This window comes from Callospermophilus lateralis, chromosome 15 (assembly GCF_048772815.1).
Source record: "Callospermophilus lateralis isolate mCalLat2 chromosome 15, mCalLat2.hap1, whole genome shotgun sequence".
Taxonomy (NCBI): domain Eukaryota; kingdom Metazoa; phylum Chordata; class Mammalia; order Rodentia; family Sciuridae; genus Callospermophilus; species Callospermophilus lateralis.
Window position 1 is genome coordinate 88,191,579 of NC_135319.1, and position 17,626 is coordinate 88,209,204.

Sequence of the window (17,626 nt, forward strand, 5' to 3'; positions counted from 1 at the left end):
GAGAGAGAGAGAGGGAGCGCATATTTCTTGCAGGACCACTGCCCTAGATCCTTTCACTGCAAGGACAGATAGTCAGGTGGGGGACAAACATGGGAAGGAAGTCTATTTAGAAGAGACAGGAGCTTGTCTGGTGCTGGGAGCCACAGCCAATTAATATGATGCTATGATGCATGGCATTTTTGATTGAAAGGTGATGCCAGCTAGCCATTGAGATGATATGATTATGTTAAAAATTACATTCATATGGATACCGGACTCCTGCTGCGGGACTCCTGGAGAGTTCCCATTGGTTGGGAAAGTGCAGTAGGAGGGAATTCCGGGGAGGCGCTTGCGCTGGAATGCCGGGAAGGGACCGGCAGAACGCCGCGTGGGTGGATCGGGAAGCTTCCCGGGCGGACGTGTTATTGGCGGTTCTTTCAAATAAAGTTTGTTCCTGTTTGAGTGGCTCGTGATCTTGTGCCCAGCCAGAGACTGCGGCAACTGGTGGCCCTGTACGGGGAGCGCCTGAAGCTTGGAGGTGAGTAAAATTGCTCGCCCCTGAGGGAAGGCGACAGAATGGGTGACCATTTCAAAAAACAATGTGTTCTTCTTTTGATTTATTTTGTTTTTGTTTCAAGCTGCCTATCCCTAGAATTTTCTCAGGCAAACTGGGAAAAATGGTTGGCTCAAGGCTTGAAGTTGTTTGGCCCGGAGAAAGAGAAAATTGATACAACTATTCTTTGCTCCGTTTTTGTTTCATTCTGTTTCGGCTTTGTTTTATGCTACCTTACTGGGTTGCGTTACCTTTATAGTAGATTAGAAACTAGTAAAAAACAAACCGAAAAACTGTTAAGTAAATTGTTAGAGGTCCAAACTGTGGTAGAAAACATGTCAGGTCAAGCAAAAGAGAAGGTCTCTCCAGGAAGCTACTGCTAATTTAGGTAATGACCCTTTTTGAAGATTCCAGAGTCCCCAAAAGTAAATTTGAAAATCTTAAATTTTCGAAAAAGATTCTCACCTAGAGGAGCAGTGGCTTCTTGGAACATAGTAATGGTTTTTCAAGACATTTATTAGGAGAATTCAATAGGGAACTCCTTGGGGGATTTGGGGAGGACTGGGCACTGTTGAGGGGCAGGATCCACTCTTGCTGGCCTGGCAGCTGCAGCTGTTTCCTGGGCCCCTCTGCAGCGGGCACCTCCTCGGGTGGTAAGCTGCCTGCACTCCATCTGTCTTTTTACTTTTTCTTTTTTTTAAAAAATATCCTTATTTCATTTTAATATGGTGCTGAGGATCGAATCTAGTGCCTCACATGTACTAGGTGAGCACTCTACCACTGAGCCACAACCCCAGCCCTTTACCTTTTTATTTTCAAAGTCAGCATCCTTAGGTGACCCTCTTCTACTAAAAATTGGTGATTCCCAAGATAACCATAAGCAGCATGTCTCTGTTGTTTTCTGCTCAGAAACGGCCATTCTCTGCTTGAGCCTTACCCTGCTTTACTCGACTCTTGCCTAGCTTACACTTCACCTTCACTTATAAAATTCTCTTGTATAAAAAAATTTGTCCCAAATTCTACCAGTATTGTAAAAACATTTTTTTTTTGAGAAAAAGTAACTCTAAAATCATTTACATTTTCTTGAGTGCCCCTAAATCCTACTGGTGCCACTGGGTAAATGATAGAAGAGAGGCAGTGCAAACAGGTAGAAATTGTACAGCTTCTACCCTAAGGACCCTCTGATTCCAAGGCCTATTGCCAACTTCTGTCCCTTGTGCAAAGTGACAACTGACAAGAATACCACAGGGATGCATGTTGGTTCAGCATATGGAAATCAATAAATGTACACATCACATCAATAGACTTAAAGACAAGAATCATGATTATCTCAATAGATGCAGAGAAAGCACTGGACAAAATACAGTACCTCTTCATGTTCAAAACACTAGAAAAACTAGGGATACTAGGAACATACCTCAACATTGTAAAAGCTATCCATGCTAAGCCCAAGGCCAACATCATTCTAAATGGAGAAAAATTGAAAGGATTCCCTCTAAAAACTGGAACAAGACAGAGATTCCCTCTTTTACCACTGTTCAATATAGTCCTTGAAACTCTAGCTAAAGCAATCAGATGAAAGAAATTAAATGGATACACATAGGAAAAGAAGAACTCAAACTATCACTATTTGCCAATGACATGGTTCTACATTTAGAAGATCCAAAAAATTCCACCAGAAAACTTCTAGAACTAATAAATGAATTTAGCAAAGTAGCAGGATATAAACTCAATACCCATAAACCAAATGCACTTCTATACATAAGCAATGAATCCATTGGAAGAGAGATTAGAAAAACCACCCTAGCCTAAAAAAATAAAATAAAATATTTGGGACTCAAAAGAGGGACCTTTACAATGACTTCAGAACACTAAAGAAAGAAAGTGAAAAAGATAATAGAGGATAGAAAGATCGCCCTCCCATGCTCTTGGATAGGCAGAATTAACATAATCAAAATGGCATACTATCAAAACTATTATATAGATTTAATGCAATTCCTATTCAAATCCCAATGGCATTCTTCATAGAACTAGAAAAAGCAATCGTGAAATTCATTTGGAAAAATAAGAGACCCAGAATAGCCAAAGCAATCCTCAGCAAGAAGAGTGAAGCAGGAGGCCTCACAATACCAGACCTGAAACTGGTACCAAAATACACATGTAGACCAATGGTACAGAATAGAAAATACAGAGACAAACCCACATAAATATGGTTATCTCATACTAGACAAGGATGCCAAAAACATTCACTGGAGAAAAGATAGCCTTTTCAACAAATGGTGCTGGCAAAACAGGAAATCATACATAGCAAAATGAAATTAAATATCTATCTCTCACCCTGCACAAAATCAACTCAAAGTGGACCAAAGACTTAAGACACTAGAATAGAGACTTCTATTAAGAAGAAAAAACAGGCTCAAATCTTCATTATGTTGGCTTAGGACCTAATTTCATGAACAAGACTTCTAAAGTGCAAGAAGTAAAAATCAAGAATCAATAAATGGGACGGATTCAAACTAAAAAGCTTCTCAGCAAAGGAAACAATTAATAACGTGTGGAGAGAGCTTACATAATGGAAAAAATTTACTACACACACCTCAGGTAGAGCACTAATCTCCAGGATATAAAAAGAGCTCAAAAAAACTTAACATCAAACAAACAAAAAACCCAATCAACAAATGGGCTAAGGAACTGAACAGACACTTCACAGAAGAAGAAATACAACTGATCAACAAACATGAAAAAATGTTCATCATCTCTAGCAAGTAGAGAAATATGAATCAAAACTACTCTAAGATTTCATTTCACTCCAGTCAGAATGGAAATTATCAAGAATACTAGCAATAATAAATGTTGGTGAGTATGTGGAAAAAAAGATACACTCATACATTGCTGGTGGGGCTGCAAAATGGTACAACTACTATAGAGGTATCTCAGAAAACTTGGAATGGAACCACCATTTGGCCCAGCTATCCCACTCCTTGGTTTATACCCAAAGGATTTAAATCAGCATAGTATAGTAATGCAGCCACATCAATGTTCATAGCAGCTCAATGCACAATAGTTAAATATGAAACCAACCTAGATGCCTTTCAACAGATGAATGGATAAAGAAAATGCGGAACGTACACACAATGGAATATTACTAGCCTTAAAGAAGAATGACATTATGGCATTTGCAGGTAAATGGATGGAACTAGAGAATATGATGCTAAATGAAATAAGCTAATCCCAAAAAACCAAAAGCCGAATGTTTTCTCTGGTAAGTGGATGCTGATCCACAGTGGGGTGGGGGGATGGGGAAGAATGAAGGAACTTTGGTTTGTGTAGAGGCAAGGGAGGGGAGGGAGGGGCTGTGAGGAGGGGAGGGAAGGTAGAATGAGACAGACATTATTACTCTATACATGTATGACTACACTCCTGGAGTGACTCTGCACCATGTACTGCCAGAGGAATGAGAAGCTGTGCTCCATTTGAGTACAGTATGTCAAAATGCATTCTACTGTCATGTGTAACTAGTTAGAACCACAACAAAAAAGATAGCAGAGCCCCCAGGCCAGGAGGCTGTCATTTACATCTTTGGTAAAGTGCAAATTACAGCCACCAGCTTAAAGTACTGACAAAATTAAGGATGTTCCTTTAACATAGAGCCCAAGTGAAAACTAACATGACAGCCAAGGACTGCCACACTCAGCCAGGGGCCTTCCCAGGAGAAGCCACACCCCTTAGCTTTACTGAGGTCAAGCTGCAGGTCACGGGGCAAAGTGGCAGGTGCAAGGGTACTGGGCCTGGGGTTAGGGGCAGGCGCAAGCGGGTGGAATCCAGGACCATGGCAACTAGTGCTCCCGGGCTGTGTTTCGGGCCCCTGGTGACTGGGGGAGAGGAGGACCCGCCTGCTGACAGGGGAGTGAAAGGAAGGGAGCGCCAGGGGACTGTCCAAGGGGAAAGAAGCCTCCAGCACCAGGAGGCTCCAGGACATGCCCACAGGGCTTTACAGAGACAGGTGGCAGTGTGGCAGGAGGGCTCTACAGCCAGGGTTTGATGTTCACCTTCTTCAATGGCAGTGGGTTACCTCCTTTCTTTGTGATTCAGTTTCCTAATCTGTAAAATGGAGCAAATAATAGCACTCCCTTGGCAGGGTTGCTATATTAAATTGTTTCACATGACACTAAACACCAGCCATATAAATGTCACTGTTGTTATTCCTGCGGGGACAGGCTGGTGTTGAAGTGGATAGGAATAAGCACAGCATTGCTGCCTGCAAACCACCAGCTGGCTGTTGACATTTAAAACCAAGTGACCCCATGCCAGGATGCTGTGCCTAGAGCTGAGGGGGTTTACCCAGCACAGGCAGGTCAAACCACGTGGGAATGCGCGGGAACCACCGCCTGCTTCCTCCCCCAAGCACCCTGAGCCACTCTGGCCTGGGTGCTGCCTGCTCTGGGGGTTTTCCTCAGCATTTGGTGGCCAGCACAGGTCCTGACAAGGCATGGACTCAAGGGACAAAGCCAGAGGTGTGCTAGGGCAGGGCTGTTCTCAGTGTGTCCATTAGATGCCAGGAGGAGCGTGCTCACAGTGTAACTCCACCCAGAGTTCAAGAACATCACCTCCCTCGTGTCGGAGTTTGACCTCAACTACAAAGGAGTGGAATTCTAGTGGCTCTTCCTCAGGTGACAGCATGGCTCCTAAGGAAGGACCACTGGCCTTCAAACACCCCTTCCAAGAATCTCTGAGCTACAGGGGTACTGTCTCCATCTTCCCCTGCACTCCGAGACTCCACTGCCCCACCTGTTTCTCAGGCCTAGACAGTCCAGTGGTCAGTGGCAGATATTACCCAGTGACAGCAAAGATGCTTCCTAGAGGTTTGGGGGCTTCTGTCAGAGAATGTTGCCTCTAATGGGAAAAATGCTTTGGACCAACCAGATGCCTTTGCTTGCACTGCCAGGTGCCATCTGTTCTCAGAACTGGAGAGGGCAGGAGATCAACAGGTAAGTTGTGGCCCCCAGGTCCCGCTACCTGGCCTGTTCATGAAGTCGCAGTGGCCCAAGCCTGCGATGTCAATCCTCTTCATGAAGAGCACCATGCTGGTTAGGTTGGCTTCTTGCATTTCTGCTGGTTTCAGTGGCCTCATGTCTTTGGAGGCAAATTCTTCAGTGTACAGACAGAAAAGTTTCCCTACAAGAAATCAAGGAAAGTGACTTCAGTGCCTCCGTGTGGCCTTCATCTAAACAGCCGCATTTGGTTTCTGTGTCCGCAGTGCTACCTGAAGAGGATGCCCCGAGAATCTGCTTGCGAATCTCCGCTTGGCTTTGGCTGATGGGCTGTGTGACGAGGGAGTTGGCTCTGATCCTGGGGTTGTACACCTTTAATGGAAAGACAGCAGCGTTAGCCTCAGGCAGCTACCATGCCATGCTGCACGTTGCTGTGAGGACGCACTCATACAGGTGCCTTTCCTTTGTCTGCATTTACTATTAGTTCACTTCCATGAAACAGGGACTGCAAGTGCTTCAACACATGGCTGGAAGGTTGTCTGCTCTCCCTGCGGCTTCCAGAACTTGGGGCCATTGCACCATCTGCTGAGATACCAGCGCTGCTAACTTTCCAGGCACATGGAGAACAGCGCTGCTGCTCCTAGTGGTAATGCTCTGATGTACGGTGTGCTCTGAGCTTTCTCAGGTACAACACCTACTATAAGAAACCACAGACAGCACGAACAGCAAGTTTTTAAGAATGACTTCAGGGGCAAGCAGCACTTGGGTTCTCTGAATGGTGGACTACTTCAGTCAAGATCAACTCTAACTGGCTCCAAGGGAACCTTCATAACTTTTGGGGCTATTTTTTTGTCACAGTAACACAAGGATATTTAGGTGTTCAACAGCTAATAATGGTAAATGAATCAATATTTGCTAATTCCCTTTCAGCTCTCAAAGGCTATGATATCTTTAGTCCCAGTGACTTTGGAGTTTGAGAGAGCTTATTTTCATTTTCCATGATTTTTTTATTTTAAAGGGACTGATAAAGGTATCTTATCTAAAATAGCTTTATTCAAGCAATATATGTTCTAAAAAATTTAGTACATTGCAAGCCAATATTTGCTAAAATTAAAAATGGTGCACTTCTGATTTCTAGTAAATTCCTGGGCAAGATGCTTTGATAAAGGGGCTACCAAAAATTATCTAGATGTACATAGGAGAAGATAAGTTTAGGTATCCTATGCCGGGACCTTATCTAAAGAAAACACAGACAAAGAGAACTACTACCCTCATGCTAAAGTTTTGTCTTTCCTCCAAACCTCCTCTGGTACCTCAATCAGTTTAATTTGTTTCCAGACTACCAACATCACTCTTCTTTGAATGTGTGACCAAATTTAGAGAATCCAGGACACAACGGTGCATTCTCACTTTCTGGCCAGCAAAATGGTGGAAACCCAAGAAAGTGGATCTTCGTGATCATCAGCACATTATTTAACCTCCTTGATGATAATTACCCTTCTTCTCTCCACACCCACATCAATAACAAATCTGACTGTGTTGCTCCAGATCAGAGATTCTCCAGAGCTGGTGGTCAACACCACTCGTCTTGGATAAACTTGGCATTTCTTCTCTGTTTCATCCATTGGCTTGAATAGTGCACACTTTTCTCTGGGGTACAAAGGAACCACCACCAGTTCTCCAAGATCTGGGTTTAAGTTAGACCCTTCTTGGCAGACATTCTCATAGGCTTTTCCAATATCCTAGCATTAAAAAAAAAAAAAAAAATCACCCATGAGAATAAGCACAACACAAATTGCTATTTTTTTATAAAAGTCATAATTCAATAAAATTATAGCCAATTCTGTATAAAGCAGGCAGGGAAAGAAATGCCTTGGTTGTTGCCTACATATATCTTTAAATAAGATATAACTGGAGAAGAAAATTTCACTGGGGTCATTAAATATAATTTATAAGTTATTTCATTGCTTTTGGTCCAAAATGGGTTTCCTCTTGTGAGATGTACTATCTTTGCCTTTGCCTCATTATCTGGCTATTTCTCCAGCTTGATGAGGCTGCTCATATCTATAAGCAATGACAGGTAGACACAACTTATTCTCGAATCAGTGAGGATGCATTGCTGCATTTTAACACTAGCAGACCTGGGAATTACACACTTGCTGCACATTTCCTATAAAGGCACATAGACAAATATAATCAGGATCCCCATCTGGATCATTCTAAAACTGATTTTGACTCATTAGCCTTTAAAGTAGCAGAAATACAATAAAGTACAGAGCAAATAGTGCTACTGAACATCTTTGCATGATTCAGGTGTCTAGAAATATGTTTAAATACATGTCAGATAGAGCATGGGGGAAAATGTAAATTATGGTCGGGCATGGTGGCACATGCCTCAAACCCCAGCAACTCAGAAACCTGGGGCAGGACGATCACAAGTTTGGGGTCGACCTCAGCAATTTAGCAAGACCCTGTCTCAAAATTTAAAAAAATAAAAAGGGCTAGGAATGTACCTCAGTGGTAGAGCACCCCTGGCTCAATCCCCAGTATCACAAAAAATAAAAAATGAAAATAAAACTATTTGCCATAAAACTATGTACAAATCATTGACAGAAAATGCTTAAAAGGTAAGGCATTTTAGAGAGTATTTTTCTTTTAAATTTTTTTTAGCTATACATGGACACAATATCTTTATTTTGTTTATTTATTTTTATGTGGTGCTGAGGATTGAACCCAGGGTCTCACACGAGCGAGGCGAGTGCTCTACCGCTGGGCCTCAACCCCAGCCCCAAGAGAGAGTTTTTCTATTTTTCAAATCACACCTAAATTTTTAGAAAGTCATATAAAAAAGATGTCACACTGTAATTTTGACTCCTCTTTATGTTTCCAAACTTTTAACCTTTTAAATGGTCTAACAAACTACCAAGTGAAAGAAGCTTCACTGAATTTGTTAGATTCCATTAAGTTGAAAGATGGCTTCCTGTGACCCTTAAAGTTTAGGACTTAGCTGTACTCTGTTTTTCTACCTTGTGATGCCTTCCTTTCTACACCTTTTGTAGAATGGGATTGAGTTAACTCAAGGGTTTTGGAGGAAGACAGATCTGCCTGAAAAGGGTCAGGCTTCACAGATCTCTAAGAACTGGGGTAAGCTCCTTTTTTTCTTTCCTTGTTCCTTTAGGTACCAGGGATTGAATCCAGGGGCTTTTAACCACTGAGCCACATCCCTAGCCCTTTTGATTTTGAGACAGGGGCTTGGGAAGTTGCTGAGACTGATTTTGAACTGGCGTTTCTCCTGCCTCAGCCTCATTGGGATTACAGGCATGCACCTCCATGTCTAGCTGATTTTTTTTTTTTTTAACTGAACAAACAGCATGACTGTTGATCATAAATAAATGAAAACTGGCCAAATGGAATAGCAAGAACAAACTATTTTTCCACTTTTACAATTCTGATCACTTCATTTTATCTCACATATTTTGTGAGGACAGCCTAGAAATTAAAAGGAAAACAACTGAGTCCTGAGCTCCTGGACCTTGCTGAGGCTGGCCTGCCCAGAGACCCACCACTCCTCCCAGACGGCACAGGTCAACACCCTCCGCAGCTAACCTGGGGATGGGAAAGGAGGCTCGATTCCAGGTACTGTAAAATATCTACTCTTATACTTAGAATACTGTTGAAAGAATGATTTTAATAATTAATTTTTAATTTGCTTTTAGTTGTCAACTTTTTAGTTGGGAATAGGTTCAAATGTTGAATTTTGTTCCAAAGTGGGATGGGGGATAAACCCTTAGTAGGAAAAAGCAGAATGAGATCTAAATATATATTATATAGGGGCTGGGGTTGTGGCTCAGCGGTAGAGTACTCGCCTAGCACATGTGGGGCATGGGGTTTTATCCTCAGCACCACATAAAAATAAAATGTATTGTGTCCAATTACAACTAGAAAGAAAATATTTCTAAAAAAACTCACTCTCTCTCTCTCTCTCTCTCTCTCTCTCTCTTTATCTATCTATCTATCTATCTATCTATATATATATATATATATATATATTATAAAAGTTAGACTTGCTGGGCATGGTGGTGCACACCTGTAATCCCAGAGGCCTGGTAGGCCCTAAGCAATTTAATAAGACCCTGTCTCAAAATAAAAAAATAAAGAGGGCTGGGGATGTGGCTCAGAGGCTAAGTGCCCCTGGGTTCAACCACTGGTACCAAAATAAAAATAAAAACACACACAAAATTTAGAGTCTTCAAGCACAGATGATAGAGAGCTTTGAGGCCATAAGCTTCAGAAATTTAAAAATGCTTAAAACACACCTGGTGCCTAATACCTTTTGTTCAATCATTTCCTTGAATCTTCTTACTCTGTGTGTCCAGAGCCTTTGTATATATAGGACGCTACCTGTATAGCTATGCAAAACGGCAACATCTACTGAAGGACAATATTCAGTAGATGTCCAGCCTCCCAAACGAGAGGAGACCCTCAGCTGCATAGAACCAGAAAATGCCAACCTGCCAACAGCTTCTCTGACAGTTTGTCACTGCAGGGTACTCTGGCTAGACACCACCATAAATCTCACCCTACATTTTCTACTTGTTTTCAGTTTTTGTTTTCAGGCTAAATGATAGCTAAGTGATAAGAACAATACCCTGTAAACATTCAGGGCTGTAAGTCTCAGGTGCCAAGACCCTGGGCAGCAGGTGAATTATGGGGATTAATTCACAGCAGATGTGACACTAAGCAAGAACTTTGAGAAAATGTCACATACCTAATGTGAATGCATTACTGACTCAATGAAACCAAAATGTTTCTGCAATTTGAAATATATTTTTTCAATAAAAAATCACAGCGAGCACTATTCCACTAAACTGCCTGGGTTTGTTCTCATATTCTACTTAAGCACTATGGAAGGTTTTAAAGCTTTATATAAGAACCAAGAAAGCTTAAATAGCATGGGGAAATAATGATCCACAGCTGTGAACAGGGATTTCCAAGCAAGACAAACCTTTCCAAGACCATCAAAGAGGAATATCTTAACAATGATGGAATAAGAGGGGTAAAAGAGAAGCCCATAACCACACTGTGTTGCACCTGTTGGGTGGATGGGGCAAGGAAGACCAATGACACCTGTGGACTGTGGGGCTGAATCACCAGGAACAGCCAGCTTCCAGGGAAGGTCTGCAGGAGCCAGCAGAACTACAGCAGCTATTGCCTATGGACCAGAGGGTCTCCAGCGTCTTCAGGGATCTTACTCTTAGAGGCCAGAACTACAAAACCCCCCTGCAGCTATCTGTGGGAGACCAACCTTACACGTGACTTGAGTTACACTCCCCAGCTGGGTGCTGAGGCTCTCAGTCACAGAAATGTGGCAGAGCTTTCCTCACCCTTCTTGGGTTCGAGCGTTGGTGTCTCGTGCATGGGTGTGTCTTGCTACAGCCCCATGGGTGAAGCTACACTCACATGTTCCTTTGTAATATAACCCCTTGCTCTGTTTAGGATAGAATCTTCCATGGAAGTGCCTTGTGTGTGTCTCCTTCTCTTATGCCTTTGGGTGTGGCCTAGCCAGGTGTCAGTCAACCTGCTGACAGTGGACTCAGCCCCCTGAAACTTGACCCCTTGCCTCATTTGAATCGCTTCTCCTCAATAAAAGGGGTCAGTGCGTGCTCTCGCTCGCTCTGGACCCTTAAGGTCAGAGGAGCCGTCACAGCGACTCCAAAGAAAAAGGTATTTGTGTCTCTTGTGGGGTTATTTGGTGCAGCCCAGTTAGCTCAGTTCAACTGGAGTGACCCCTGAGCCTTTTAGTCACGAGAACAGAAACCTGGCAGCTATCCTAGCATATTATTTTCAAGATCTTCAGATTATAAGACTGAGGATTTCCTGACAGAAATACCCTGGCAGTCTGGCATCCTGTGGACTCGGTTTCCACAACCGGTCTCAGTGAAGTTTACCTTCTAAAGTCCAGAAAGTCAACAGTCACTGCTGCTGTTAGTTTATAGCTTATGTTACTTACAAGGATCAAATGCTTTAAGACCATCATTCCAATTCTCTTACAAGCTTTTATTTTCCAAAAGTTCATTTTGAAATTTTTGTTTACGTACTTGAAAGACAAGATAACCATTCATCCCACCAGTCTTAATTACACTTTCTCCTTTTGCAGAAATGCAGGTCTGCTTTTTTACCTGGCAATTCTATATGCTTTAGATTTCTTATGTTGCCATTTTTCCCTTCCTTAGGTTCACTCAGTGACACTGGGGACCTCTGTTTTCATAGATTCTCTGCCTCCTTAGTCATTTTATTATGTTCCTGAGGACTTTTTTGAATATCCTAAATCATGCAAGGTTAGGACATGACAATAGAATAAATCACTCTCATAGGTGGATTACAATTCAAGAGAATGTTTATCATCTTTGTACAAAAATTTGATAAATACACTATAGAACATACACATTTAAGATTCTAAGTGACTTTCTTTAAGGAAACAGGTAACATTTAAGTTGTAAGAAAACTGTTAAAGTTCCCAAAGCTAGGAGGACCAGTGTTCCCCCTGTTCTGAGAGGCAGGGACTCTCCTGGGCTCTTCCTGGCAGTACAGGAATGAGCAGGCGGAGGCTCTGACAGAGGAGCAGATGCTCCTCTCTTCGGCAGGTGACACAGCCTGCAGTGAACAGTTTCCTCCTCGGTTTCTGTTAAATCACTAGAACCACTACCTGTTCGGGTCATGGTCTAAGAACTAGTACTTTTACTCTCTAAGTGAACAGATTTGAAGGGAAGAGGACCAGGCAACCAGTCTCTAAGAAGAGGTGGGATTCTGGTGATCTGGGGGCTTTTAGATTCTGCCCATGAATCAACAAAGAGTCAGTGTTGCTTCAATAAAAAAATGAAGTAACCCCAATGGCAACTCGCTGTAGAAAAGCAACCAAAAACGGAAAAGAGGCTCAACTGTACATTTCCAAGCATTCTTTTGAAGAGAAGTTTGCAAGAAATCCAAGTTAAGGTTTTCCTCCATCTTTAAGTAAAGGAGGCTCATTCTAGGGAGATGGCCTTCTGGGGAGCCCAATCCACCGTTTCCGTCTCGCACCCCACTGTCACGGGAACATTTACGGGAACTTTGTTGCTGCTGAACTCCATCCCAAGAGCTTAGGTTAGATTTGTGATCTCCACAAATGTGCCTGGGCAGTCGAGAGTCCCTGCGTGTCTACTGCACAGACAACGAGGAAGCCAGCAGGCCTGGGCCGGGCAGCCCTGGCCAGGGAGCTGGCCTGGAGATCACTTCCACAGGCACCTTGCAGCCTCGCTTTCTGTTTGCAGAACAGCATGTGACTTCAGCAACACTTCCCTGTTCCCCTCTCAGTGCAGGTTTTATTTACCCTGCCAAGGCTTTGGAAGTGTCAAAGAATGAGGTGTGATGGAGCTCAATGTTTAAACAGTTACCCGGCAGATGGAAACCGTGTGTTAGTTATTAAAAGCTTCCCAGTGAAATTCCTCATTACACACTGCTGGGTCAAAGTAGCACTTACTTACTTGCTCACAGGCCAGAAAGACTACAATGTCGCCCTCCTCACCCGAGTGGTGAATTTCAAAGATAAGGCGTAAAATAGACTGGAAAGAATCCTTTTGAGCCCCACTAAGGTACACAACTTCCACAGGGTGCTTATTTTTCACCTCTATGAGAGGCACGTTTCCATAGTAAGAGCTGAGTTTGCTGACCAGGAGAGGGGAGCAGTTGATTATGAGCTTCAGCTCTGGTCTTGCTAGCAAGACATCCTTGAGAAGTCCGAGTAACACGTCGGTGGCAATGCTGCTTTCATGGACATCATCCAGGATGACGACCCCATAGCTACCCAAGAAAGGACTGGACATCATTTCTCTTTGCAGCATGTCGTCAGTACAGTACCTGTAAAGAAGGCACATTTCAGTTAGAATATTCTGAAGAAAGTCATGCGGAGAACTTTCTACAACAAACACGCCTTTCCCTTGTACCCTTTTCTTTAAATCAGTGGCTCTACATCTTCACTGGGACCAGGATAATGTTGAGGTGGTAGAATCTACAGGCCTCCAACATGGGAAAATAGACATCAAGAAAATTTACACCCAGTTTGTATATATATATTCATGGGTTCTCTTAGGACGATCGCAGGTTGAAGACTTCTGCCTAAATGCTTATTATAAATAGTAACAAGAGCTGTGTTTAACATGGACCCAAAGCTTTATAAATAAAAAAAAAAAATTACCACAAAACACCCTCACCAGGCAGGCATTGTCCCTTCCCCTTCATGAGTGGGAGAATTCTCCGTAACAGCATACGCTTTCCAGGCTCGCAGCCAGCTCCCACAGGGAGATCTCCATCACTGGCGGTGCACGGTGGGAATGTGTCCCTAATATGTTGTCGTCAATAAGCTTGGGCTCTCACTCCAATACTAAACAAACACAAGTCTCTAAAGATAATCTTCATATGAGAACAGCATGCAAATTGGCCAGAATGCCTGGAGACAGCAGGAATCATTAATGATTTTAATGGATTTTTTCAGCAGTTTTTGGGATTTTATTTTTAAAAATAATAAAAAATAACCTATCTGTCACTCAAATATCTTTCTGACATATATTTACCTATGTGTTGCTTAAAGAAAGCAATTTTACACATTTTCTAGCCATTTAAGGTATTTGCTATTGTTTGTCTTTGTACATAACGGTTCTGAGACTGCTATTCTCAGAAAGGATTGATTGCAAGGCTTTTTCTCACTAGCATTTGGAAACTCAGATTTGGGGAGGGTTTTCACCCTTTCTTCCCAGAACTGGGAAGCACTGGCCCACTGTGCCTAAACCACACAAGCAACAAGGCTGAGGCTGCCCTGGTGCCTTCCTCCGGGGGGTCTGGAAGCTTGCACTGTACTAAGCAGAGGGTGCTTATGTGACCATCCTCCACTCAAACCCCTGGGCACTGAGTCTAGTGAGTTTCCCAGGAGGACACCACTTTGCATATCGTCACAACTCACTGTGCTGTGTGACCCCTGGGAGAGGACTCCTAGAAGCTTATGCTGGTTTCCTCTTAACTTTAGCCCATACCCCATTTTCTGTGCTGGTCTTGCTTTGTATCCTTTCACTAAATATATCTTCATTGCAATACATCTTAGGTGTGAGTAAACTATATTCTGAATCCTCCTGGCAAATCATCATACCTAGTGGGTCTTGGCGACCCTGGCACAGCTCTCAGTTGACCACTTTAAAGGAAGAAAGAGAAGAATAGAAACACGGTTTTAGCTCCTAGTGTATCAGGCAAGCTGCTAGTCTGGGGCAGACGGTTTCTCACTTAACCTTCAGAATAAATCTTCAAGGTAGATTTATTACCATCTCATTTTTATGAATGAGGACCTGAGATTCAGAAAGGCTAAACACCCTGTCACAAAGCCAGGCACAGAGTCAAGATCTCAACCTGAGCACCTATCATGTCTGATGCCACTGTTAAATTACAGATTGCCTCCCTGGCCTCTACATCTTGGGGATAAGGTTCCTGCTTTTCTCTGTTGCTCTGTGGGATCAACACATTTCCTCTTGGCCTTCCTTTTCATACGTATTCTCGTGTCTTACCAAACGAGCAGCGACAAACTGCAATCATCCCTTTCCTCAAACTTAAAGAAGAAAGTATCTTTTGACTTCTTCAACATTGCATTTTATTCAAGATACAGATGAATAAATGTAGGCATGCAAAGTCTGGCCTTCAGGCCCCCTTTTGCTAAGGTTAATCAGTAGGATACAATGCCATCTTGTTTTTGGTTCATCTTAAAACAAATCATTTTAATCTATGCTACTTCCTTAATGGTAGAAACTGAATCTCTGTTCCTTTTTCAGCAAAACCCATCTCAGCACTGCCGCTGTAGGACACAGAGCTCACCGTCAGACAGGAGGCATGTGTGTTACGTAAATACAGATAGGTGTAATTAGAAAAAGAGAAGAGGGTGACCTATTTAAAACTCAGCAAGCAAGGCCTGGCTTCCAGATGATCATATCAAACTAAAGGAATCACAAAGGCTCACCCTAAAACTTACTACACAAATCTTCAATTTTTTCTGACATGGATATATTTCAAAGATATATTTCTTACATTTATGATAATAAGGTATCATGTGTACAGTGCTTTAAAAAGTGCTGTTACTGATAACCATGCAAAACATATAGATACACTGCCAAGGTTTCAGGAAATGCAGTACAAATTTTAAATTCTTAAGACTGCTGGGTGCTGTGGTACACCCCTATAATTCTAGGTAAGTAGAGTGCCCCTAGGTTCAATCCCCAACACTGCAACAAACAAAAAAACAAACAAACAAAAAACCCCTAAGACTTAAAAATGCTAAGAATATGATAAAATATTTAAAAGTTTTATTAACATTAATATTTTCTATAATTTTATATGTTGAGTTTGATCTTAATGTAAATTTGAGAACTCTCAGTTTTCAAAACTGAAAAGGTCAGTATTCAAAATCCATGTGTCACTTCTACAAGAAGACTACTTTGGGTATATAATATTCAGGTGTCTTCTTTTTTCAAAAAAGGCCAGAAAAAAAAGCTTAAAGAATGAAACTGTTATATATAGCATCAAAAAAACAAAAAAACAAAGTAGAGGACATAAGATGGCTTTCCTGAGGCCCACTATGTGCCTGATGGATTAGTTTTCAAGGAGTTATGAAGAATACTGCCTCCTCTAATCAACAATCAACCTTAAATCCTTTGCCTTAAGTAGCAACTCAATCTGAGCTTATTCAAAATTATGGCTAGCATACCTCCCCAGGAAAATGAATCTGGCTCCGATTATAAAAATCTAATCAGAAATTTAATTATAATTACAAAATGGCTACCACCTACATACACTATGCGTCGGTCCCATATATGGACTCACCCAGGCCTCACAGTACCCCTCTGAGCAGATGCATCAGTCATCCGATTTCAGGGATGAGGAAACTGAAGCACAGAGGATAAGTTCATTATAGAGTCACGCAGCCTCCTCCAGAGCACAGAGCTCCAGGAGGAAAATAAGGTATTGTTTTCACATCCTACCCAAGACTGCACCCCATTCACAGCAACAGCAAGCAGGACGTCTGCTGACTCTGCTTGGGGGAGGTCAGGGTGAAGAGAAAGCCCCAGGCCCCAGCAGCAGAGCTGTAATACGAAAATACAAAAACATGAGCGGCCAGCAGCCAGCAAGAGCCCCAGCAGACCTGCAGAGGCTGAAGCAGGCTGTCATCAGAGTGCCTTGCACTGCAGCCCCACTCACCCAAAGCTCTTGTCCCTATTAAGAAAGGGACACTTTAATGTAAATTGTGGACCTTCCTTTGGCTGTCAGAATTGAATGCTTGAGTTTTGCACCTTGAATAATCTCACAAAAGCAAGTCCAATATGTGATAGATGTTTAAATGGTAGGAATGTCTTGACCTACTCTCAAATATATTAGATTTCCAGTTATTCATCTTTGTAGCTTTCTTTTTTTAATTTTTATTTTTTAGTTGGACACAATAGTTTTATTTTGTTTATTTTTATGTGGTGCTGAGGATCAAACCCAGGGCCTCGAAAGTGCTAGGCAAGCACTCTACTACTGAGCCACAACCCCAGCCCCTCATCTTTGTAGCTTTCTAAAAAAAAAAAAATAAACACACACACACATACACACCTGATTTCATATTAAGATAAAACCATTATTCTATTTTTAAAATGACTATGTCCAAGAGTTTGCTGATCAAAGAATTTTCAAAGTCTAAATGGCATTAAAGATATAAAAGCACAAGCACTTACTTCAGAACCTTTAGAACCATCATTTAATTAAAGTCATGACAATCCAAAAGGCTACTTTAGCCAGGCATGGTGGCGCATGCCTGTAACCTCAGTGGCTCAGGGAGGCTGAGGCAGGAGGATCACGAGTTCAAAGCCCACCTCAGCAAGAGCGAGGCACTAAGCAACTTAGTGAGGCCCTGTCTCTAAATAAAATACAAAATAGGGCTGGGGGCATGGCTCAGTGGTCAATTCCCCCTGAGTTCAAACCCCAGAACAAAAAGAAAAAAAAAGAGGCTACTTTAACCTGTAAAAGGTGAAGAATGACAGCTACCCCCAGGGATCCT

General features: G+C 42.3%; 1 protein-coding gene across 1 annotated transcript in view; it reads right to left on the reverse strand.

Annotated features, from left to right (window-relative positions):
• Dhx32 (DEAH-box helicase 32 (putative)) overlaps nt 1–17,626 on the reverse strand; it is a 40,436-nt gene that overhangs the window by 12,316 nt on the left and 10,494 nt on the right. Inside the window, exons 3-6 of the mRNA XM_077105267.1 lie at nt 13,044–13,416; nt 7,020–7,265; nt 5,796–5,895; nt 5,549–5,707 (exon numbers count right to left, since the gene is read on the reverse strand). Of these exons, the coding sequence (XP_076961382.1) occupies nt 5,549–5,707; nt 5,796–5,895; nt 7,020–7,265; nt 13,044–13,416 (878 nt within the window). The remainder of the gene's footprint in view (nt 1–5,548; nt 5,708–5,795; nt 5,896–7,019; nt 7,266–13,043; nt 13,417–17,626) is intronic.